Source organism: Saimiri boliviensis, chromosome 13 (genome assembly GCF_048565385.1).
Source record: "Saimiri boliviensis isolate mSaiBol1 chromosome 13, mSaiBol1.pri, whole genome shotgun sequence".
NCBI lineage: Eukaryota > Metazoa > Chordata > Mammalia > Primates > Cebidae > Saimiri > Saimiri boliviensis.
The window spans coordinates 273,470-298,652 of NC_133461.1; the positions used below are offsets into that span (position 1 = coordinate 273,470).

Below are 25,183 nucleotides of genomic sequence, written 5' to 3' on the forward strand. Positions count from 1 at the left end.
CTATCCCACTTTTCCACAGGACATTTAGCTTCCCCTTTCCCATCCTCTCTGCAGATCCCTGAACTTTCATTCCGAGGCACAAGTGGGCTCTCCCATAAGGCTCTGCCTCCCTTGACGGAGGTGAGACCAGCTACAGCGTAGCTCCTGGCAGCCGGGAGCCCCTCTGAGATGAGTCAGGTAGCATGCTCACGGCACATTCGTGTGGCTTCAGTTCTTTGACCATCGTATTCCTAACCAAAGCATAAACTTTAGGATCACTCTGGATTTTGCATTACCCAAACCATTTGCTTTTAATGATAATAGTGTCTTGGCAGAGTTCTTGCTCTTGGACTTAGTGTGGTGATGGTGACTGCCATGCATGGAACCCATGGCATGGGGATCTGTCACTGTGCTCATTAACTGAGGAGGAGTTGCAGTCACTGTCCAGAAGGCACAGGCAGTGGCCAGGGACAGTAGCAAGGCCAACCGTTGTAGAACCCGTGCTCCTAATAGCTTACCTGCACCTCTCCTCTTGGTTCTGCATGTCTTTACATGGAACAGCTGATTTCACCTGGGTCCAGGCCAGTAGGGGACCCTGAAGCAAGCCTCCTGGGTGGGGGGAGGCACTGGCATGTCACGGACGTCCCGTTGGCCATCTGTGGTGGATTTGGGGGCCAGTGGCCTGCTGAAGGCAGGACACGCCCTGGCACAGGAGCAGGCATGGGCGGGAGAGCATGTTGCTGCAGTCTGGGGCATGCCAGCCCGGCTGCCAGAGATGAGCTCATCCTCCCTGGGACTTGCTGAGTGTCTGAGGCCTTTTCACCGAGGCTCACCTGAGTGACTTCAGCGCCGGGGGATTACCAGGGAAAAATGTTCCCCTTTAGTTTGAAAAAAAAAAAAAAAAAAAAAAAAAAAAACTGCAGCCAGCCCTCAGGCCCTTCCTGTGAAGGCACCATGGGCCACACCATGTGACCTTGGCTGTGGGCACTGGGCCAGCCTCTGGTGCTCACCAGCTGGTGCATTGGGAGGTCTCAGGGGTGGGCAGTGAGTTCCCATTGGCACTTTGTGACAAGCTCCTTCTCTTCATGGCCTCTGAAAAACATTGTATGAAATGGGAAATTGTCGGTGGTGGTTAGTGCTCTCCCTGGGCTCTGTCTCCCTGCAGGACGCCACCCACCTGATGGGCTCTTCTGCCTGTCTCCTAGTCTTCCTTTCTCACTCTCTCCCTGGAATAGGAGCCACTGACTTGAAACCTTCATGCTGTTTTGGGTTGACCTGTTCCTACACCTGGGAGGAAGTGATGGGGCAGGGCTAAGAGAGGCGACCTTGCCATGCTATCGGCATAGTGTCCGTCTGCACAGATTTGTGGACATCTGTTTTCTGCCTTGTGTGTTCTGTAGATAAAGACGCTTGTGCCATGTGAAGGTAGCACTCCTTCATACTCTGTGAGCTCCACTCTCTCATCCTAGCAGGAAAATCTGGGGCAAGAGCCAGCATTGCTAGGGAGTCTGGGGGCTGGGACATGGTTTTACCGAAGTGCTACGGTTGGAGGCATCCCTAACGCAAAAATGACCAAAAGCCAGACTGGACACTGGAAATGGGCTTCAAGGAGGATGGCTGCAAGCTGGGATTCTTCAGGGATGCTCCTCTCTGTGGGTTCTCAGCATGCAGGCACAGAAGGCTGGAGGATTCTGCCTTTCCTGAGGGAAGACACTGTTGGAAGGGCAGGTGCAGCCAGGAGCAGGAATCGCCAGTGAAGGAATGGGGCTCCCCTCAGCCCAGCAACCACAGACACTGAGCTCTAGAGGAGTCTGGCTGGAAGGTACAAGTTTACAAAGCTTGGGCCAGAGGCATCTCCCTGAGGAGTCAGACCTGTTCTCCTAGGGTGCAGCGCTGAACCTACTGGGAGCAGGTGCTTGAGATTTTTATAGAGATCACTGCAGCTTTTCCAATGATATCTCCACTGGGACAGACATGGGGATGCAATGCAGGTCTCCCCATCTCACTTGTACTGTCTCGTCTGCTGGGTGGATCTTAGGAGCAAGACACAGCTGTATCTGGAAGAATCAAGCACGGAAAGAAAGTTTCTTGTCTAAGGCAATATGTGGTCTTGCTGGATCACGATTATTCCATACCTGTGTGTGTGTGTGTGTGTGTGTGTGTACACGCACACATGTGCTTCCCATTTGAAATGTGATTCTCTTGTGCAGGTGTGTGTGCATGTGCTTCCCATTTGGACTGATATTTATTTCATGCATGTGTGGTGGGCGTGTGTGCATGTATGTGCTTCCCATTTGGACTGCCGATTTATCCATGCATGTACTTCCCATTTGGACTGCAATTTATCCTACGTGTGTGTGCATGTGTGTGTGTGCGTGTACACGTGTGTGTGCTTCCCATTTGGACTGTGATTTATCCTGTGTGTTTGCATGTCTGAGTGTTTGTGTGTATATGTGTGTGCTTCCCATTTGGGCTATCCAGTGTGTGTGTGCGTACGTGTGCATGTACATGTGTGTGTGCTTTCCATTTGGACTGTGATTTATGCTGTGTTTGTGTGCATGTGTGTTTGTGTGTATATGTGTATGTATGCTTCCCATTTGGGATGTGATTTATCACGTGGGTGTGTGCTCACGCATATGTGTGTGCTTCCCATTTGGATTGCGATTTATCGTGTGTGTCTGTGTGTGTGTGCGCACGCGTGCTTCCCATTTGGACTGTGATTTATCCCATGTGCACGTGTGTGCACACTGCCATGTGGACTGACTTATCCCATGTGGGTGTGTGTGCACATGTGTGTACACACTCCCCACCTGGACTGCAATTTATCACGTGTGTGTGTGTGTGTGTGTGTGTCCTGTTTGGTTTTTAAGGATCGTGAAGGACTGTTTACATAGATCATGTTTTGCTTGTGACCACTGTGGTACCGGGGGGAGCATTTTTCCGCTGTAGTGAGCTATTTGCCCTGTCGGGAGCTTGGCCTTGGCTGCACGGCAGGCAATATGGGGGAGGCTTTCTTTAAGGCTGGTTTGTACTTTTATTCCTTCCCATTTTTCCCTTCCAGTTCCACACAGAAATGTTTGCCTCCACCCGCTTCCATAGCAAACTGCGCCCTTCTCCCTACCCTGGCCAACATTAACTATCGCCTGCCTTTCTCTTGAGGCTAAGACCTGAGTGGAAGCTGAGACCCAGGACCAGATGCTGTGTGGCAGCTCTAGGGCCTTTGTTCCGTTTTTAATTTTGAAGGGAGTAGGAAGTATACATTGTAAGCTGGCACTTACTTGGACATTAGGTCTGGAGTTGAAATAAAAGAGGTACTGGTTTTGAAAATTACATATATATTCTGAGTATAAAGTAAACATACGATGTGTCCATCAGCCTTTTCTTAGTGAGTTGAGTCCTTTCAGGTAGAGACACAAGGAAAAACTTGATTTAAAGCACATGTGCATACTTTAAACCTGATCCGGTTACCTGCTCCAATTCCTATTTTACAATGTTATTCCCTCCTCTTCAACGTGCTTCTCTATACCACTGATACTTTCTGGGAAAAAATGTGAATTTCTGTCTGCTTCAAGAAGTACCAGTTGCCCCTACCTCCACCTTTCTCTCTTCCTCCTGGGTCTTGGAGCTCTGTCCTCCTCCACCTCTGGGTCCCCACACCACAGGCCCTCAGGGTACAGCCAGCCTCTTCTCCCTTTGGAAGCCATCTCCTCCAGGAAGCGCCTCAGGACTTGCCACCCTCTTACCAGCATGATATCCCAGCAGGGCACTCACCTCCAATGTGACTGGATCTGGTGGACATTTGGAGGTTTTGGATTTACAGGTACCATCTGCAGAATCTCACAGAAACAAGCCCGAGAGTGGCCCTCAGAAAACACTAATGTAAAATATAGCAGTTCTGCATCTAGGAAGTGAACAACGTGGACCTCAGCGGCGGATCTGTGTAGTGGTTCACTGTGGTGTTATTTTGTGATGGTGAACATCTGGCAAAAGCCCAAACACCTACCTGCTAGGGGCTGAATAGGTAGAGGCACGTCCCTGCAGTGGTGGAACGAGGGATGTGCCCTGACAGAGAACGTGACTCAGATACGCTCAGCAAGAGAACGGTTATGAAACAGTGTGTGTAGTGCACAGAATCGTGTTACCTCAGGTTCTTATGTCGAAGTCCTGGCCCTTAGTATGACTGTATCTGGAGACAGGGTCTTTAGGAGGTGATGAAGGTTACATGAGATCATAAGGATGAAGCCCTGACCTAATCAGATTGTGTCATAAGCAGAGGAGGAGGCACCAGAGATCTCTGTCTCCCTGCCACGTGGGGATACAGGAAGAAGGCAGCTGTCTGTAGGCAAGGAAGAGAGCCCTCACCAGAAACTGACCATGCCAGACCTTGATCTTAGACTTTCCAGCCTTCACAACTGTGAGAAATAAATGCATTTACTTTAAGCTGTGCCATCTGTGGTATTTTGTTATGGCAGCTGGAGCTAAGACACACATTGTGTTCATACTTACGCAACAAAACAATTATTAAAGTGTGCGTTTCCTATCTAGTATGTGTTAGTTGCACTAAATAGTGTGGGGAAGTGTGTACTAGACTGTTAGGAAGAAGGATTATGGGCATTTTCTTTCTGCTTTGTTTAATCCATTTTCTCCAGGCTCTCTAGTCTTCTGATCCCAGCATGTGGGAGAAGGCTTCACCGTATTGGGTGCACTCCCTGAGTGTTGGTTAGGAATGAAAGGACAAATGCATGAGAGATTGTGTCTGAGTTTTTACAATGAACATTTTTTACTTTGGCAAAGGGGTGTGGGCTTTGAGAGATTATTCTCCTGCATCACCGAGTGCAGGAGTCTGAGCACCTGGGTCCTGCTGTTACCCCTGAGTATAAATGAAATGTGGGCTGCATCCATCAGTCCTTTCTCGGTGTGTCAGCTTCCTCCAGGCGGACATAGTGGAAAACTTGATTAAAAGCACTTGTGGGCAGGTGCAGTGGCTCATGCCTGCAATCCCAGCACTTTGGGAGGCTGAGATGAGAGGATACTTTGAGCCCAGGAGTTGTCTGTCACCTTGCTGTCACCTACTGGCCTCCAGCCTCAGTTCCCCGCTCTGTCAAAGGAAGTTGTCATTGGCCTCAAGGTCTGGGAAGACCAAGGAGGAAATGGGTGGAAAAGTTTTATGGAGCCTCTGGGACTTTCCCGAGGTGGTGGGAGCTCATCCCCCATGTCAACCCTTGGATCCTGGACCTGGTGGGATGCAGGGCCTGGAAAGAATAGGCTTGCTATGAACTTGCTGCAGTGCAGAAGATGAGGGCTCTAGGCACAGCCTTGGGGTTTTACAGCAGCCCTGTGGGAATGAGGGTGGGGCATCCCATTTTACAGATATTAACACTGGGCTTAGAACTGGTCCGGGCAGTAGATGGTGGCTCTGGGATTAGGCTAAGCTTCCCTGACTCTACAGACTGACTGCCTTTCCCTGTATCCTAAAGCCACAAAGCCAAGGAAATTTGAGCATTAGTGACCTGTTGTGACCTGGAAACTGCCCCAGGACTAACAACACAGTGGCTTCTGTGAGGCAATAGCCATGTGCTTTGAAGGGGGCTTAGCAAACTCGCTGGGGAGCAGTTCCGGGGCCACCTCTAACTGAGGCATCATTACCTTTTGGCAGAGAAAAGTGTGTCTGAGTTTGCTTTATTTTTACTTTGAGGGGTTTTTAGGAAAGAACCATTGTTTGAAGAAACTCATTTAACAGAAAAAAAGAACAGCATCAGTGTTTGCCTTCTTGCCCCTTTCTAGGTGGTGTCTCCCCAGGGTTTGCCCTTTTTTTTCTTTTTAGACTGGAGTGCAGTGGCAGTGGCTTAATCTCGGCTCACTGCAACCTCCACCTGCTGGATCCAAGCGATTCTCCTCCCTGAGCCTCCTGAGTAGCTGGGATTACAGGCGTGTGCCACCACACCCAGCTGATTTTTGCATTTTTAGTAGAGATGAGGTCTCACCGTGTTAGCCAAGCTGCTCTGAAACTCCTGACTTCAAATGACCCACTCGCTTCAGCCTTCCAAAGTGCTGAGATTACAGGCATGAGCCACCACGCCCAGCTGGTTTGCCCCTTTCCAAGCAGGTTGGGTTGGTGTCTGGCCATGACCCCTGCCCTTGTAGTTCTGAGTCTTGTCTTTGTCCGCCATGACAAACTTTTTCTGCAGCCCCAAACAGTGTGCTTCCTGGTATGCATCACACGCTCATAATGTTGGGAACCTGGTGGCTAAACATGATGGTACTTAATTTCTTAAATTAGGACTTTCTACATTGGATAGTTGGTTTGTTCACTTTTATGTCATGCTGGTTCTGGACAACTTCTAATAGTGCCTGGTATTCAGGGCTCTCTTCTCCAAGGCCGATGGAAATGTTCTCATAAGCCTGGCCCCAAGCATATGTTTCTGGTTTTTTGTTTGCTTGTTTTTACCAGAGCAACAGATAATGTTATTTGCTACTTTACTTAGAATGGCACAGGGATGTTACTTTGAATTAGGCAATGATTTCTTAAATATAACACCAAAAGCACAAGTGAAAAAGAAAAATTAGGTAAGTTGGACTTCATCGAAATTAAAACCTGTTGTATATCAATGAACACTATTGAGAAAATGAACAGAACCCCCTCACAAAATGGAAGAAAGCATTTGTAAGTCATCTTTCATACAAGAGACTTGTATTCAGAATATGTAAAGAATACTCATGGCAATAGAAAAGACAGCACAGCCAGGCATGGTGGCACAGGCCTGTAATCCCAGCATTTTGGGAGAACAAGGCAGGCAGATCCACTTGAGGTCAGGAGCTCGAGACCAGCCTAGCCAACATGACAAAACCCTGTCCCTACTAAAAATGCGAAAATTAGCCAGGTGTGGTTGTGGGCACCTATAATCCCAGCCTCAGGAGGCTGAGGCATGAGAATGGCCTGAGTCTGGGAGGCAGAAGTTGCTATGAGCCGAGATCACCTCACTGCATTCCAGCTTGGAAAACAGATCGAGACTGTATTTTAAAAAAAAACAAAAAGACAACTCAATTGAAAATGGGCAAAGGATCTGAATAGACCTCTCTCCAAAAAAGATACACAAGTGGCCAGTAAGCACACAAAAAGATGCTCATCACCAGTCATCAGGGAAATGCAAACTGAAACTGCATTGAGACACCACTTCACACCCACTGTGATGGCTGATAATGACAGACAAAAACAAGTATTTTCAATAATGTAGAGAAATCATAACCCTCAGACACTGCTATTGGAAATACAAAATGTTTCAACCACTGTAGAAAACAGTCTGGCAGTTCCTCAAAAAGTTCGACATAGAGTTACCGTATGACCCAGCAGTTTTACCCCTAGGTATATATCCAGCAGAAAGGAAAACATATGTCCACACGAAAACTTAGTTCTGCTTCTCTGCAAAGCCCAGACTAAACATCCAAACTATGCTGTCATTCTTCCCCCTTTATCAAATGTACACAACAGCATACATAAATGCACATATCAAATGTACATGAATGTTCACAATGGCATTATTCACAATAGCCCAAAACTAGAAACAACCCAAATTAAATCAATGGATGAATAAACGTGGTATATCAACACAGTGGAATGCTGAATTCCTTATACAATGTGGATGAACCTTGAAAATATGGTGCTAAGTGAAAGAAAGCCAGACACAAGCCATGTGTTGTAAGATTCCACGTATATGAAGTGTCCAGGACAGGGAAGTCCATCGAGACAGAAAGTAGATGAATGGTGTCAGGCTGGAGGTACGGGGTTTCTTTTTAGGATAATGGAAATGTTCTGTAATTAGTGGTGATGGTTCGTTCCACTATATTGTGAATATACTAAAACTACTGAGTTGTACACTTCCTAATGGTTAAAATGGTTAATTTTATGTTATATAAACTTTCTTTCAAATCTTTTTAAACAAAATGCGCAGGGAATGAGCATGGGCCAGTGATGTCAGCAACCAGGTGTCTGTTGCTGGATTGCTGTGGCGCTCCCTGCTGGCCCCACGTGAACTGGGGGAAGGTTTTTGTTGCAGAAACTTCCCAGGAGTGGAAACCCCCACCCAGAGTGACCTCCCAAAAGGCAGCACTGCCCAAGCAGGAACGCCACAGGAGGGGGGCTTGGAGGGAGGGCAGTGGGCATGGCCAAGTCTTCTTTCCTGAGGTGATCCAAGCTTCTTGGGGAAGACACAGCAAATGTTGACTACAGTAACCTAGGAGTGAGTTATGGCTTCGGGGATTTTGAATTATTTTTACTTCCAGTTTTTCTGTAGTGAGTACAGATTACTTGGGGTGGTATTTTTAATAGAGAGAAATAATAGAGAACCAGGACCAACATGCAATGTTTCTTAAATACTTCTAATGAAAATTTAAACTCGATTCTGCTCATTCCGTTACTGTCTGTCTTCCTGGGTCAGGGTCAGGAATATCCTCCTCTCCTTGCCCACAGCATCTTGCTGGGGGAAGGGCGTTGGCAGAACATTCCAGAGGCAAGTACACAGATTAGACCTGGCTACACTTGAGTCCACTGTGTCCAGAAACAGCACCTAAAGTAAATCAAGAATTATGCACCATAGGGTTCCTTTTCCCCATGTTTGTGGAAAACAAAACATTGCTTAAAGTTCCCGAAAACACTTCTTAGAGGGAAACTAGGTCTTTGAGTGTGTGGTGTTTTCATTGGTTGAGGCTGTCCTTTACTGCGAGGGTACAGAACCCACCTGGGCAGCGCTGTGTGTGGTGCTCAGACCCCAGCCTCTGGCATGCGCCCTGCAGGCTGCCTGTTGCTGTGCACACGGGTCCTGGAGCAGGTGCTGTCACTTCCCTCATCAACCTGGGCACCCTTCATGACTGAGAGCCGAAAGTCCTGGTCTTGGTGGGAAATAGATTTGCTCTGGCAGTTGGGGGGCAGACAGTAGTCTTGAGCTGTTCTGTGCTGGGAATCATGGCCAGGTGAGCCCAGAAGAATCCCTTGAGGATTCATGCTGCAGAACATGCCTGTGGAGATGCCACAAGGAGAGAGGCCTTGGGGTTTCAAGTTTTGAGGAAAAGATAAAACTACCAAAGAGTTCTGAGACTTCTTGTTAATACACAACATGTTTTGTTTTTCACCTTATGTGGCAGACTTTTAAAATGTTAACATTTATGTCGTCTTTAAAAATGAAATCTTGTTCTGGCGTGTGTTTTGACCCAGTAGTGTAGTTCTTCTGCAGTATTTTTTGTATGTGTCTACATGTTGTTTAATTATGGGGAGGGAATTTGGTCTTAACCACCCATGGACAAGCTGGGACTAGGCAAGGCCCTAACAGGCCACGCTGATCTGGCAGCTGAAGTCTCGGGCGTGGCGCGTCCTGATGGCATCACTGAGAGACTGAGACGTGCTCTCCCCTAGGCTTCCCCCCTCCTTCCTTCCTTTCTTTATTATTTTAATTTCTTGCATTTTAAGCTGGCAGCCACTTTGCCCATGGGCAGGCGAGACCATGGCGTTTGGCCCGGGGTGATTCGCCAGGTGACCATGGTGGCTCACGGCAGAGCGACTGGCAGCTGCTCCTCTTTTGAAATCAAGTGTGGCAGATGAGTGAGCACTTACTACTCCTCTCCATGGTGAGTTAAAACCGACTAACTGATCCTAAGTGGGAAAGAAAGAGGCTGTATCTCTTACTTTAGGTAATGAAAAGTTGAATCAGAAGCAGTAAAGCGAGTGGTTTAACAGGAACACTGAGAGCCAGACTTGGGAAGATCAGGAACTGGGGTGAGAGTGCCCATGAAGAGGATGTCTGAGGGCGCCCTGTGAGGCATACAGCGTGATGTCAGAGGGCGCTGCCTGAGGCATCCATCTGTACGTGATGTTGGAGGACGCTGTGTGACGCATCCCGCATGTCTGAGGGAGCTGCGTTGACACGTACCCGTGTGATATCTGTGAGCACCGCATGCTGCATCCCTGCATACTGGAGGGCGCTGCCTGAGACATCCCAGTGTGATAGAGGACGCTGCGTGATGTGTTTGTAGATGATACTGGAGGCCAATGAAGACCCTGCCTTTAGCCCCGTGGGCCCGGGGGCCTTCCCAACAGAGCTATGGCTCAGTGGTAGAGACTAGATGAGCTTCATCCCTGCTGTGGCCTCAGGGTGGGAGGCCAGTGGGCCCCAGAGGGGGCTGAAGGCAGTGTCCCATGCACCATGCCTGGCCTGGGGCTCAGAGGGTGGCTGTGCAAGCACCTACTCCCCTTTTCCACCTGTGGAGGTCTCGCCTGCCCTGGGGTTCATGCCCCCTCTGTTGTCTTTGCCTCCCTGCCTGCCGTCCCTGCAGCCCTGCCTAGGAACCTCCTCCATCCTCTCCAGTAGCCCTGCATGAGCCTTCCTCTGAGGTCAGGGCCTGAGCAAGTGCTCATCCCAGTCAGATGGAAGAGGACCCCCTTCTTCGGACCCCTGACCCCTTGCCTCTCCCCACCCTGATGGAGGGACTTTCAGGCTAGAAGGCTGGGGTGCTCTGTCTGGGTTCCTGCAGAGTCTGAGAGCAAGCTGTAAGCTTGTGCCTTTAGGTGCTCCTTTTCCACGTCAGTGTGTTTTGTGACACAGAACAGTGAGCAGATTGGACTTGTAAGCCATTTTTTTGGTCGTAAGATTCCTGTAACAGCTAACTGTTAAAAAGAGAAAAGTATTTGGCTAGTCTACCTATTAAAACTAAATATTTCAACCTTTCATTGGGAATTCTTAGACAACTGCAGATGTATGATTTTCCCCCCTCCGTGAATCTGGTAAAACTTCTTCCCAGAGGGACCCATCTACCAACTTGAATTTATTTGCCCATTCTAGCTTGGGTCCCTAGCCATTTATTCTTGTAAAAAGGACAAGCATTGGCCGGGTGCGGTGGCTCAAGCCTGTAATCCCAGCACTTTGGGAGGCCGAGGCGGGTGGATCACGAGGTCAAGAGATTGAGACCATCCCGGTCAACATAGTGAAACCCCGTCTCTACTAAAAACACAAAAAATTAGCTGGGCGTGGTGGCACGTGCCTGTAATCCCAGCTACTCCGGAGGCTGAGGCAGAAGAATTGCCTGAACCCAGGAGGCGGAGGTTGCGGTGAGCCGAGATCGCGCCATCGCGCACTCCAGCCTGGGTAACAAAAGCGAAACTCCGTCTCAAAAAAAAAAAAAAAAAAAAAAAAAAAGACAAGCATTAAGCTCGTTAACAGAGGCCCCTGCAGTCCTGAGTTGGGGGCAGAGGCCCTGGCTGGGCTGGAATGAACAGCTGGTTGGCTGCTGCATCCCATGTTTTCATGCTTGTGTTTGGCCATGCATAACCTGAGTCAGCTGAACTTTCTTGGTTGTGTTTTTCAAGAGCATGTTCCCTGCTAGAAAGCTCCCACCTGTGTTAGGGACAGCAAAGTCTGCACCACTGGCACAGGCCATGCGTTCATCTGTCAGCCTCCAGCTGTGTTCATTTGTAGCCGTTAACAGGGACTGGGTGCTGGGAGTGACTGGCCAGCCAGAAGGAGGGAAGCAGAGCTGCAGCTCGCCTCAGTGCTGCTCCATCATCTCTGGGATAAATGCACAAGATACAGTAGGTTTGGGTGATGCAAGGTTTGGTAATGTCCTGATGATGATGGTGGTGGTGATGATGCCATTATTGGTGGTCACTAAGTACTACCCACCCATATGGCTGGCCCTGAGTGTCCTCAGCTTGGGTATTTGTAGTGCTGTATACGACCCACTGCTAGTTAGGACAACAGTAGCAGCTGAGCAGCTAATCTCCAAATGCAAATTTGTTTTTTTCTCATGTGGAATCCAAAATGAGTCTTCGAGAACCATGAGGGCCCCTTACTTAGAGATAATGTGGGCTCACACTCTGCATATCACTCACATTTCTTCATAACTCAGGAGACTGGGCACAATGAGTTCACCAGGCATGGGAGAAACAGAGAGGAAAGGTTTGGGAAGCAGAAAACAGCCCCTGCTTTGCCCACATTGGTGCTGGGGCTGGGGGCAGTTCCCCAGAACCTACATCCTAAGTAACTGGGGAGGGCTTGACACCTCCCCAGTCACTTAGAAACAGCTTGTCCAAATGGGCAGGAGCTCCAATGAGTCCTGGACAGTGGTCTGTGATGGTTCTGGATGTTCCATTGTCTGATGCAGCTTAGGATCCCAGGGTGGAAGAGGCCAACGTTGTCAAGGGGATTCTGTACTAGGGTATTGGTACTGAGAAGTAGTAGTGTCCTCAGCAGCTCTGATGAGCTGCTGGACACCTGGCTGGGTGATTTCACAGGGAAGGGCACAAGGTAGCACCAATGAGCCAGCTTCTCTGGGGCCTTCCGTCTGTAGCTGTGAGATGCTGCGGCAATTTGAGGGACTCTTGATGCACATTGTGCACCTTTTCCAGGAATGGCTAATGGAAAACAGAAAGGGGCCTTTGGCCAAGAGCTGCCAGTCACTTACTTGCACACCACGCACTCCGTCAGGCGTGCAGAGCTGCCTTCCTGAGTGACCGGAGCATGAAGGGGATGCTTTCCTGTTTCTCTCCCTTCCCCAGAGTGCAGTTGGACAGGCTCCATCCAGGAGAAGAACCCTGGAAACCTCTGGAAGTGGCATCCTTTTTTTTTTTTTACTTTATTAAGTGATTTAGGTAGATATTTTGGTCTTTGGCTGCATGAAGCTACATAAAATTGACCTCTATTTATTTATTTACTTTTTATATATTTTATTGCACTTTAGGTTATGAGGTACATGTGCAGAACATGCAGGATCGTTGCACAGGTACATACAGAGCAATGTGGTTTGCTACCTCCATTCCCATCACCTATATCTGGCATTTCTCCCCATGTTATCCCTCCCCAACCTCCGTACCTCCTGCTGTCTCTCCCCTAGTCCCCCACAACAGACCCCAGTGTGTGATGCTCCCCTCCCTGTGTCCATGCATTCTCATTTTTCAACACCAGCCTATGAGTGAGAACATGCGGTGTTTGATTTTCTGTTCTTGTGTCAGTTTGCTGAGAATGATGGTTTCCAGATTCATCTATATCCCTACAAGGACAGAAACTCATCATTTTTTATGGCTGCATAGTATTCCATGATGTATTTGTGCCACATTTTCCTTGTCCAGTCTATAATCAATAGACATTTGGGTTGGTTCCAGGTCTTTGCTATTGTAAACAGTGCCGCAGTGAACATAGGTGTGCATGTGTCTTTATAATAGAACGATTTATAATCCTTTGACTATATACTCAGTAATGGGATTGCTGGGTCAAATGGAATTTCTATTTCTAGGTCCTTGAGGAACCACCACACTGTCTTCCACAATGGTTGAACTAATTTACACTCCCATCAACAGTGTAAAAGTGTTTTTCTCCACATCCTCTCCAGCATCTGTTGTCTTCAGATTTTTTAATGATTGCCATTCTAACTGGCGTGAGATGGTATCTCAGTGTAGTTTTGATTTGCATTTCTCTAATGACCAGTGATGATGAGCATCTTTTCATATGTTTGTTGGCCTCTTCTTTTGAAAAGTGTCTGTTCATACCTTTTGCTCACTTTTGAATGGGTCTGTTTGTTTTTTTCTTGTAAATTTGTTTAAGTTCTTTGTGGAGTCTGGATATTAGCCCTTTGTCAGATGGGTAGATTGCAAAACTTTTTTCCCATTCTGTTGGTTGCCAGTTCACTCTAATGATTGTTTCTTTTGCTGTGCAGAAGCTCTGGAGTTTAATTAGATCCCATTTGTCTATTTTGGCTTTTGTTGCCAATGCTTTTGGTGTTTTAGTCATGAAGTCCTTGCCTATGTCCTGAATGGTTTTGCCTAGGTTTTCTTCTAGGGTTTTTATGGTGTTAGGTCTTATGTTATAAGTCTTTAATCCATCTGGAGTTAATTTTAGTGTCAGGTGTCAGGAAGGGGTCCAGTTTCTGCTTTCTACACATGGCTAGCCAGTTTTCCCAACACCATTTATTTAACAGGGAATCCTTTCCCCATTGCTTTTGTCAGATTTGTCAAAGATCAGATGATTGTAGATGTGTGGCGTTGCCTCTGAGGCTTCTGTTCTGTTCCATTGGTCTGTTCCTCACTGGAGAGTCAAGATAGTTTTAAGTCAGGTTAAGCCCTTATGTGACAGAAGGGGTTGTTTGTAGGAAAATGTTTCCTAGAAAATCTTTACTTTGAAAACTTATAACCATGAAAGCTTCAGAGGACCAGACTTCAATTTCCCCTCTTGTTTTGGATACCTCAAAATAGAAATGGAAGGAGAAAATATAATTTAATTTGATGGCTAGGTGTGGTGGTGCATGTCTGTAATCCTAGCTACTCAGGAGGGTGAAGCATGAGAATCACTTGAACCCAGGAGGCGGTGGCTGCAGTGAGCAGAGATTGTGCCACTGCACTCCAGCCTGGGTGACAGAGTGAGGCTGTCCAAAAAAATTTATATGTATATATATGTATGTGTGTGTGTGTATATATATATATATACACACACACACACATATACATATAATTTAATTTGACTGAAAACAGGATATGGGGAGAGGGTGGGACAGTTGCCTAAAAAATGTGACTCCTCAAATTGTTTACTTTGTGGAAAATAACAGATTTACCATATTTCTTGAAAAAGAAGCAGCGACAATTTTTTTCTTGTAAAAAGGTATTTTAGAAACCAAGTTGGAATTTTAGAAATGCAGTATTCTTTAAAACAAATTTTATTTCTAAGAAAGTTTGAAATTTTTCACTAATGAAGTCCATATGCAATGGTTTATATTTAAAGAGATGGAGAAATAGATTGTTGTCTGAAATTCAATCACCTCACCCCCATGCCAGGTGAGCGGTCAGCTGCGGTATGAGCAGCTGTACACCGAGCGCTTTTCTTTCCTGCATCCTCCCTCTGCAGACAGGAAAAGGTGATGTGTTTGTTCTCTCACCCCAGCCGCAGCTCTCACTGGAAGCAGTCAGGATGGTTGGAGCCAAAGACGCTCTGGGCCCTTGGATGCTGGGAAGGAGGTTCAGGGTACAGCCCATGGCCGGCCCATCTCTTCAAGAGTTCAGGAAGGACCAGAGTCGCTTGCTTGCACTTGCTGGCCCTCCTCATTGTGGGGTGTCGGCCCGTTTCCTCCACTGAGCCACTTGCTCTTCTGCCCCCTGCCTACAGATGTGTTCATCTTTCAGCATACACAGCCATTTGACAGTAACAGACATTCTGTAGCTCGTTAGCCTCCCGTTATTCAGAATTAATTTATGAACCCACAGCATTGACCTCACCCAAGTGTCCTCAAGCTGCAACCAAGGCCCAGGGGTTCAGAACCTGCCTTTGCACAGGGTGGTCTGCATGCCTGCTGCTGAGAGGTGCTGCACCATAAGGAGACACATTTCCTTGCTGCTCGAAAATTCCCTGCACGTTCATCCTGGGCCATGTTCCCGTGCTTGTTAGCATCTCCCTACATGGCTCAGAGCATCAGAGACACTGCGGGAGGGAGTGAGGACAGGCCTGGGCACATCTCATAGCCCCAGCTCCACCCTCTGCAGCACCTCCTCCCAGGACCCCAAGTCTGTCTGGAAACATGGTGAAGCATTGCTGCTGCCTCGCCTGTCATGGGTGTTGCACACAGTACCCTCCCTCTCCAGGCCATTCCAGGCCCCTGAACCCCCTGAGCCTGTGTCCCCAGGAGTATCTGCTCCAAGCTTCTGCCCTGAGTGAGCTGCTGCATGAAGAGCTGTGCCCTGTCCTGAGCACTGCCTGTGTGTTATCCTGCACGCACGTCCACACGCACACACGTCCATGATGCTCTCAGGCAGGAACCACACAGAGGACCCAGAGTGGCGATGTGGCCCATAAGGCCCAGTGAGAGTCACTTGTAATTATTGACTTTCACTGTTTTGATTGATTAGTGTCTTGCACTGAAAAGTGGTAATTATCCCATATGGTGACACACTGAGCTCTACACCTGTAGATTCACTGAAACTCCCTTGGAGCACAGGGCCAAGGCCAGAGGGGTCAGCATGGGATGTTAGGGTCTGGCCAGGATGACCAAGATCCAAGGGGGCTCCAGTTTGTTGGGTCCTCAAGTGTTTCCATTTGTGGGGCCCCTAAACAAAGAGGTGGCCGTGGTATGGAGAAGGGGACCTGAAGGGACTTCTGTGAGAACAGCCCCCTTGTGGTAGAGGGAGGATCAGACCTTCCTGATCTGCAAGGAGGGCCAGTGCACTCCCCTGAAGTTCCCTGGGAAGGTGGATGTGTGGAGTGAGTGCCCTGTGGGCTGTCTCGCTCTCAGGATGTACGGAGCCAGGACAGGATGAAAGGGACACGCACCTCCCCTCCTTGTCTGACACTCTCTACAGGGGACATTTACCAGAAAATTTAAACTACTACTCTTTAAAAAAAAAAAAAAAAAAAAAAAGCCACCACGAAGCCCTTGTGTTTCATATGGGGTGACTAGATCTGACCATTGGGAAGGTTGTAATCAATCGCTTTCGGTGAACTGGTTGATGGCTTTAAATTCTAAGAGAGGTGGAAAGTTTCCACTGACATAAGGTGTCCTGATGCCCCCATGACTGAGGGTCGCACCAGCAGCGTCTGCCATGCCACACATGCCCTAGTCTGTGTTGCCTGCTTGGCAGAATACAGTGGGGCCTTTCCAGCACCCAGGTATGGCTGCTGAGAGATGCTCACAGCCCTGCATCTGGGCCTTTGCTCTGCTTTGGGTGCTTCGGAGAGGAGGAACACACTAATGATTGGGGTGGTGTGCTGTGTAGGTGCCAACCTGACCATATGGTGTCCATGAGCGGAGGCTGTGTGCCACTGACACACAGCCTGCCTTCATCTCAGAAAGAAAAATACAAGGGAACAGTCACAACATTTGTTTGCAGGTCCAGATGGGGACAAAGTGGTAGCTTTGTTAGGAAATCAGTGGAAATGGTTTTTTTTTTTTTTTTTTTTTTTTTTTTGAGACAGAATTTTGCTCTTGTCACCCAGGCTGGAGTGCAATGGCATGATCTCAGCTTATGCAACCTCTGCCTCCCGGATTCAAGCAATTCTCCTGCCTCAGTCTCCCTAGTAGCTGGCACTTCAGGCAGATGCCACAACGCCCAGCTAATGTTTGTATTTTTAGTAGAGATCAGTTTCACCATGTTGATCAGGCTAGTTTCGAACTCCTGACCTCAGGTGATCCCTGCCTCATCCTCCCAAAGTGCTGGGATTATAGGTGTGAGCCACCACGCCCGGCAGAAATGACAAATTATAATGTTTTCTGGCAAATTCCTGGAGGTTAAGAATTCAACACCATGTTTTGTTTTTATAAAAAACCTTTACTAAAGTTTTAGAGGCAAAGACCTATCTTCAAACAGTTTGATTTGTAGTTGGCTAGAATTATATTTTACATTATCATTTGGTGGGTAAACAAGGCTCCCCTCTGCTCAAGTCCTTGAAGGCCCAGTACCCAACAGTTTCATCCTCTTACTGTGGACACAACATTCAGATGTGACGTGAAGAGTAGTATGGACCCAGCGGAAAACACCCAACCATGAAAGTTAAAAGCTGGTTAGACACAAGGAGAGCACATCACAGAGGCAATACCCCTCAAGGTCTGGAGTACAGCTAAGGGATTTGGAGTAGTTGGGACTTGGCTGGGAGGAGGGGGTGTTAGGATGGCCCCTGAGTGTTTTGAGGCAGGAGAGGCCCCTCAGGACTGTGGGGCCCATGGAGAAAAGATAAAAGTCCAGGTTCTCACTCCCTGCTTAGTCTCTCTAGCACCGGAGCCAAGGTCAGGGGCTGTTGGGCACCCATTCCAGCCTCGAGGAGGTTAGGGTCCAGGCTGTGTGTGGGGTGCAGCAGGCAGGGCAGTTACTGTCCACATGTGTTCCATCCTTTTAGGGTGCCTCTCTCTGATCTTTGTATAGACAGAGCAGACAGATTTTTGTTGGAGCTATCTGTTCTGTGCCCGTTAGTGCAGCCAGGTTGCTGGTGCCTTCAGTTCCAAAGTCTGGGATGACGAGGCTAAAACTCAGGGAGCTGCTGCCATGTTGCTTCTCGGGTCCTGAGGCCCCAGCTAGTGTGAGTTCTCTCCTGCGTCATAGCTTGTTTTGTATGTAACATCCAGGGTTTTGTTGCACTTTGCAGGAGGGATTGGAAGAACTACATGACTTCTGGGAAGCAGAAATCCACACACTTGCTTTTATTGGTGCAGGGAACCCTAGTCTACCTAAGTGATTTATAAGCCCCTGACGAGGAGGGTCCCCACTGTGCCCTCCTCTGCATCCCACAGTTCTGGGCTTGAACCTGAATCTGGTCCCCTGTGCACCACGACCAAAGCACTTGCTGCCCTGTGGGGATAAGTGAGATGCTGTCATCTGGTTCTTGTGACACAGACAGGTTCATGGTTTTGGTGGAAGGGAATGCACCATGCAGAACAGCAGTGGGGCTCCCGGGAGGGCTGGCCATGAATTGAGACTTTGAAGTAGCCATGAAAGCTAGTGGCTCGTGGAGGGAGGTGGAATCGAGTCTGAAACTCTGAGTCAATGGTGGAGAGAAAGAGGATGCTTAGAACAGTTAAGTGTCACCTCTCCCGGGCCCAGCCTCACCACATTCTGCCCGTGTGTGAAACAGGCGGCCGGGCTGTTTCACACATGGACATGTGCCATTTCTTACTTCCCTACCCTCAGCATCTCAGGCCTCACCTGCCCTGCATAAAACCTCAGTCTCTTCTCCTAGGCCATTCCTCCCTGGGCCTCACCTTTCTTGGGTGGCCCCAATTCCTGCCTCAGGTCAGACCAGGGCTGGTGACCCCAAATGGCCCTGAGCACAGGGCTTATCCCAAAGGAGGAACATGGGGGTGGCCACGTACACCACAGTGCTCTTGCAGGCATGGGTTTGCCAGAGGGGTTGCCCTCTTAAAAATGTATAATTTGTCATCCAAGGAGTCCCCTTGGGAAGAACCCATGCCATGGAAACCAGGCAGAGCACTGCCTCGGAAGCTGCCACACCTCCATCTGTGCCCTGTGGATCCACATCCCTCCCATTTAGAATGAGCACATCATAAGGCCGATGCCTTTGTTTGGGTTTAGCTTTTAGTCCAGGGAGAACCCACTCTGTCCCAGGCTCTTGGTTAATCCAATCTGCTGCAGCAGCCAGACCAGACGGACCCTACAGGCACAGTCTTTCTTCACATGAAGAGGGACTCTGTGCCCCTCACTCTCTGACACCTTCTCTTGACCTTTATAGTGCTGGTCCCCACACCCCTGGGCAGTGTAAATGTGCCGCCTCCCCTGATGCCCCCACACTGTTCCCATCACCCTGGGCACATCCAGTCTCACAGGGCTCTCTGTGTGGCCGTATGTAAAATTCAGTCTACTTCTTTCTCCCACTAGCTTCATGGCTACTTCAGGGCAGGGACTTTATCGACTCATCTGTGTCCTCGAAGTCACCAACTTAGCATTTGCAGAGTGTGAGGTGCGAAGAGGCTGGCTGCTGGCCAGGTACTGAGATCCCATTTCTATAAAAGAACCACAGACAACCATATCCATATGTGTTCCTGTGAGTGTGCAGGAAATGACTCGATAGACATATGCACACTCAGCCCAGCTGATCACAGCTGAGGAGTATTACAAGTCTAATTTTATTTTAAAAAATTTTTATTTTTGTGGGCACATATTAGGTATATATATTTATGGGTTACATGAGATATTTTGATATAGGCATACGATGCGTAATAATCACATCAGGGTAAACAGGGCTTACAGGTGTCGTTTTAAAAGTCATCTTAATTGAAAAGTCCTTCCAGACCTTACTGTGTCAGTGAGTAATAAATTATGCTGATAAGTGATGATGGATGGGTTCCATCATTGAGCAGTACCCGTTGAGTGCTGGTTGGGATGCCAGCTCCCAGGAAGACAGTCCTCATGCTGGGTCATCCCGGCTCCAGAGTGCATTCACCCTGCTGCCTGCAGCATGTTCCAGAGCCTGTGCTAGGGCCTTCTCGCTGTCTGGACAGCCATGGGCTCTGCTGGGTTGAGACGAGATGCCTGAGCGTTGTACTCCTGTCTAAGCTGCCTGAATGTTGCCTCCATGGTGGAAGTGATTTGTCTTTGAAGTCCTTTCCAGAACTGTCAACCAGCATTCCCCATCCCCAGAGCAAGTCATAATGCCTGCTCACTGAAATGTAGAAGCCAGACTGACCCCTGGAGCCTGGAGGTCTCTGCTCTGAGGAGCGCCTGTTGATGACATTGCTTCTGCCTGGGCTCCCAGTCCTCCTGGCTTTCACTGGCAAAGCAAAGACGTGAGCCTCCCCAGCCCCAGAAGCAGGCCACCGTGAATGCAGCAGACTCCACAGGACCAACCCTCCTGGAGCAAGCCATTCCCTCTGCTCCCCAAGACACCTGTCTCACAGAGCCTTGTGTGTCAAAAACTAAAGATGCTGCAAATAAAAATAAAAGTGATAAAACAAGATTTTTTTTTCTGAGATGAGGAAAATACCTTCTTCATAGTTTCCAAATGCCACCAGTCTCTTTGCTTAAAATTTTTACTTTAGACTAAGCTCCTTACGTTTCTGCTTGATTAATTCAGTGGACTTTGGTTTTATTTTGCAGTAGCCTAACTTTAGGGTAAAGTTTCCACACTGCCACAAATGTGTCATGCCACGCGCTGGCAGTTGTGTGCAGGACCTCACAGAAGGGAAGCAGCTGTCCTCTGCTCCCACTCCCACTCCTTCCTCTACTCATCTCCCCTCATCAGCTGCTAACCAAAAATGCATGGAAATGCTCACACGCCTCACAGCATCACCTTCAGGGGGCCTAGAATGCTGGCTAGCAGACACTGTGTGGGGCTTGCACATAGGAAGAAAAGAAGAAAGCAGGAAGGGTCTCTTACTTGTGATTAACCTTAAACAAATCTCTGTCTTACAGTTGAGAGAAGGAATATATGGGAGAATCGGCAAAGCTTAAGTCCCCAGTCCAGACTGCTGCCTCCCTGAAGGCAGAGGCACTGGCCAGTCCGCCATGCCCCAAACCCTCCACTTGCCACTGATTCTTTCTGCTTCAGGTGCCTGCTAGCACCTTTTAGCCTGTAGGTCCTTTGGTTTGGTGTCTGTGGAGCAGTTTGGAGAGCGCTAGAGAGTCCATTTTAGGGGACTGCACTTAAGCTTGCCTGGTTTCAGCTCAGCCTGCGGGTCTGGAACACTCCCATGCACCTGGGGTGTTTATGCATCATGTGGATGGAACAGCAGTGCCAGGTGTATCATGGCAGAGGGCTCAGGCGGGGCTCGGTTGTGTGTCCCCTCTAACTGCCCTCTCTCCCACAGAGGAGGCAGAGCGTGGCAGCCTTGGCGCGGGCTCACTCTGCAGGCGGAGGCGGGCACTGGGCGCGCTGCGCGACGAGGGACCCCGGCGGCGCGCACACCTGGACATTGGCCTCCCGCGCGACTTCCGCCCCGTGTCGTCCATCATCGACGTGGACCTGGTCCCCGAGACGCACCGGCGAGTACGGCTGCACCGGCACGGCTGTGAGAAGCCACTGGGTTTCTACATCCGAGATGGTGCCAGCGTGCGCGTGACCCCGCATGGGCTGGAGAAGGTGCCAGGCATCTTCATCTCACGCATGGTGCCCGGGGGCCTGGCGGAGAGCACTGGGCTGCTGGCCGTGAATGACGAGGTCCTGGAGGTGAACGGCATTGAGGTGGCCGGGAAGACGCTGGACCAGGTCACGGACATGATGATCGCCAACAGCCACAACCTCATCGTCACCGTCAAGCCCGCCAACCAGCGCAACAACGTGGTGCGTGGCGGCCGCGCCCTGGGCAGCTCGGGGCCGCCCTCGGACAGCATCGCAGGCCTCGGGGGTCCCCCCACCCCGCGCATCCTGCAGAACTTCCACCCCGACGAGGCGGAGAGTGACGAGGACAACGACGTCGTCATCGAGGGCATGCTGGAGCCCGCGCGGTCCTCTCAGGCCCCGGGCGCGCCTGCAGGCAGCCTCTCCCGGGTCAATGGTGCGGGCCTGGCGCAGCGGTTGCAGCGGGACCTGGCCCTGGATGGCAGCCTCCAGCGGCTGCTCAGCTCCCTGCGGGCCGACCCGCGCCACAGCCTGGCACTGCCGCCAGGCGGCGTGGAGGAGCACGGGCCCGCAGTCACCCTCTAGACTCCGGAGAGGCCCCCAGATCTTAGCTCCGCTTCCCTGGTAAGGACAGGGACAGGATCTGCAGACTGCGCCCCCTCCTATTTTGTTTATGTGATCACAAAAACCCTGTTCTTTACTTCCACTTCTGGATAGAAAACACAAATATTGCCTATTTTTATAGAATTTCTCCACAGAACTTAAAACGAACGCCTACAGACCCACTCTGCAGCAGGCCTGAGTGCAGGTCCTAGCGCCTTTGCAAAGTGATAGGAAAGATCTGACCAAATGCAAAAAATGCTTTTTTAAATTTTACAAAAATACTTTGTTTTTAAAATGAAGCTTTAAAATTACTTTTTAAAAGTACCAAATTCACATTTTTAACTTAGCCCATGCAAAATATGCCTCAGCATTCTCACCGTGCTTTCTGCTCTAACTTGCAGGTGAGGACTGTGCTGATAACCCCATCTCTACTGAAAGTACAAAAATTAGGCAGGTGTGATGGCGGACACCTGTAAATCCCAGCTAGTCAGGAGGCAGACGTTGCAGTGAGCTGAGATTGTGTCACTGCATTCCAGCCTGGGTGACAGAGCAAGACTCTGTCTCAAGAGAAAAAAATGAATGCACCCAAACCTGTCATAGGTACAACCATGGAAATGAATTCCAGATTTTCACACTGTTCATAGTCATAATTCAGCTGGGACAGGAGATCTCCCACAGCTGTGATACTATCCCCGGGGCTTTTTATTTTGTTTTGTTTTGAGACACAGAGTCTTTCTCTGTCCAGGCTGGAGTGCAGTGGCGTGATCTCGACTCACTGCAACCTCCACCTCCTGGGTTCAAGAGATTCTCCTGCCTCAGCCTCCAGAGGAGCTGGGACTACAGACACATGCCACCACACCCAGCTAATTTTGTATTTTTAGTAGAGATGGGGTTTCACCATGTTGGCCAGGCTCGTCTCCAACTCCTGACTTAAAGTGATCCACCCACCTTGGCCTCCCAAAGTGCTAGGATTACAGGTGTAAGCCACCACTCCTGGCCAGGGGCTGTTTTTGTGACTCACACAGCTGAACCATTCAGCCTCAAGGGGGAATCCATGGTGGGAAGCAGTGGCTCTGCTGGACTGGAAGGCAGGGCCCAGCAGTCCCATTTGGGATCAAAGCCTCTGTTGCCTCTGAGATGACAACCAGTCTTATTCTGTGGGTTGACTGACTCTGAGGGAAATTTCTGAAATGTTTTCAGCAGAAATGAAGGATAAGCATCACACACCTCCAGCAAAGGCGTTGATCAATGCAGTCATTTGCATGTGAGTTCTCATATTTGTCCTTGAAACAGACATTGCTTTTTGTAAGTCACAATTAATACATGCTAATTTTCATTTCTAGGTTAGATGGTCACTGGCAGTTCTTATTTTTAACTGTAATAAGTCATGTGGAATTCAGTGATTTTTAACAAATACTGAATTCATCCTTTGTTCTCCAGCAACATTTATACATTTAGTAATTTCAGAAGTTCATATTTGCTAAAATTAAATTTTATATAATGTGTTTTGCTTGAATACAATGTTGGGAATAAAATGTTACATTCACACTTTGAGAACTTTGACCAAATCTTTCATACAGATACAGGTAAAAATATTTTTCTAGGTTGTCGGAGCCACGCACATCCTGCTGCTTCTCCTTGTGGCCCAGCACCACCTGCTGGTCAGTGGCGGAACTGTCCTGACTTCGTGAACATGGGGCTGCTAACAGGGAAAACTGCATCTCAGCATTTTCATTTTTTCTGATTGTTAAGTGAAAAGCAAATTATTTTCTTCTTGAATGCTATTTATTTGTAAGAAATAGCTGTTGCTGAGGACTTGTGAATTCCCGCACCTGTGTTTGATGTTATTTGTATGCAATGGATTGCTGGCCTTTTGTTCCTAAGTACAGAGAAGACCAAAGATGCCTCCCGGTGACCTCTCCAGTGAGGATCCACATCCCGCCAGACTTGCTCTCTGACGAACTGGAAAGGCATGTCTTTCGGTGCCCCAGCAGTCAGAAGCGGTTTTTGTGGAACTAAAACTAATGCCCTTGCTCTCGCAAAGGAAATGTTCTTTTACTAAATTATTGCTGATTACTGAATGTCTGTTGTATAATTGGGTCTGCTATCAAGAAGGAAAGTTATATTTCTTATCAAATTTTAAGTTTTTAAGCAAATGTGAATTTTTTTTTAAAGAAATAAGGCTTTCTCTGAGAATTGTGTGCTATTCATAATTTTAGAAATTACAAACTGCTTGGAACAGCTACTTAAGTGTATTTTTCTACACAGGACTGTACTTCTGCCACTTTTTCCTTTTACACAAAACTGTCATATCATGTATTAAAATTTCCTTGGTTTTATATATCAGAGAATAAAAACTTTTTTGACTTTTGAGTAAACAAAATGCATTAATGATATAGTTCAGCTGTGTTCTAAGTGGAAGAGAATACCAGAGATAAAGTAATCCCTCAAAAAGAGAATGGCAGATTTATAAAGTGCTTATCATGTGCCATCTTTTTTCACTGACTCTGCACACATTCTCTGAGGCAAGTAGATGAGAAAATGGGCCCAAGCTCAGATAGACAGATGGCAGTCCAGAACCCTCTCTCAAAGACTTTTTGAAAAAGTTTTTCTGAATATTTATACAGTACTTCCTAAATATGCCCTGATTGGCAAAGTTTTCATTAACACTTGTTCTGGCACCATCAAGATTCAAATTACAATGACAAATGCGATTACTCAGCAAGTTATAGATGAGATCTCATGGAGCACCAGCACCCTGGAAGCAGCGCGGACACCCCACTAGGAACTTGACAAGTACTCGCCACCTGCTGAGTCTGAACAGCAACTCTGGACTGTGGGCAGCCTTTGCAGTTCAGAGGTGGGGAAACCGGTGGCTGGATAGTTGACCCCTCCCAGTCTGATGAGCTGGAGCTGATGGGGCAGAGGTAAAGTGCCAACACTGGGTACATACTCCAAAACTAATGACCAGTTTCAGAGACACATGGCACAGGATGAGATGCAAGGCTTAAGTGTGAACAGAGGCCACATGTGCACCTGGCTGCTGGCCAGGTGTGGCCTCAGGGCTGGGTTTCCCT

At 48.5% G+C, this 25,183-nt stretch overlaps 1 protein-coding gene and 2 long non-coding RNA genes across 3 annotated transcripts in view; 1 reads left to right on the top strand and 2 right to left on the bottom strand.

Annotated features, from left to right (window-relative positions):
- The window catches only part of LOC141579915 (uncharacterized), a 27,953-nt gene extending 6,685 nt beyond the window's left edge, over positions 1-21,268 (bottom strand). The window contains exon 1 of the long non-coding RNA XR_005577806.2: positions 498-21,268. This is a non-coding gene — a long non-coding RNA (uncharacterized LOC141579915). The remainder of the gene's footprint in view (positions 1-497) is intronic.
- Positions 1-23,663, top strand: part of PARD6G (par-6 family cell polarity regulator gamma) — an 87,834-nt gene extending 64,171 nt beyond the window's left edge. The window contains exon 3 of the mRNA XM_039463643.2: positions 21,253-23,663. Within this exon, the coding sequence (XP_039319577.1) occupies positions 21,253-22,088 (836 nt within the window). The 3' untranslated portion in view covers positions 22,089-23,663. The remainder of the gene's footprint in view (positions 1-21,252) is intronic.
- The window catches only part of LOC120361654 (uncharacterized), a 64,286-nt gene that overhangs the window by 31,752 nt on the left and 7,351 nt on the right, over positions 1-25,183 (bottom strand). The window lies entirely within an intron of this gene.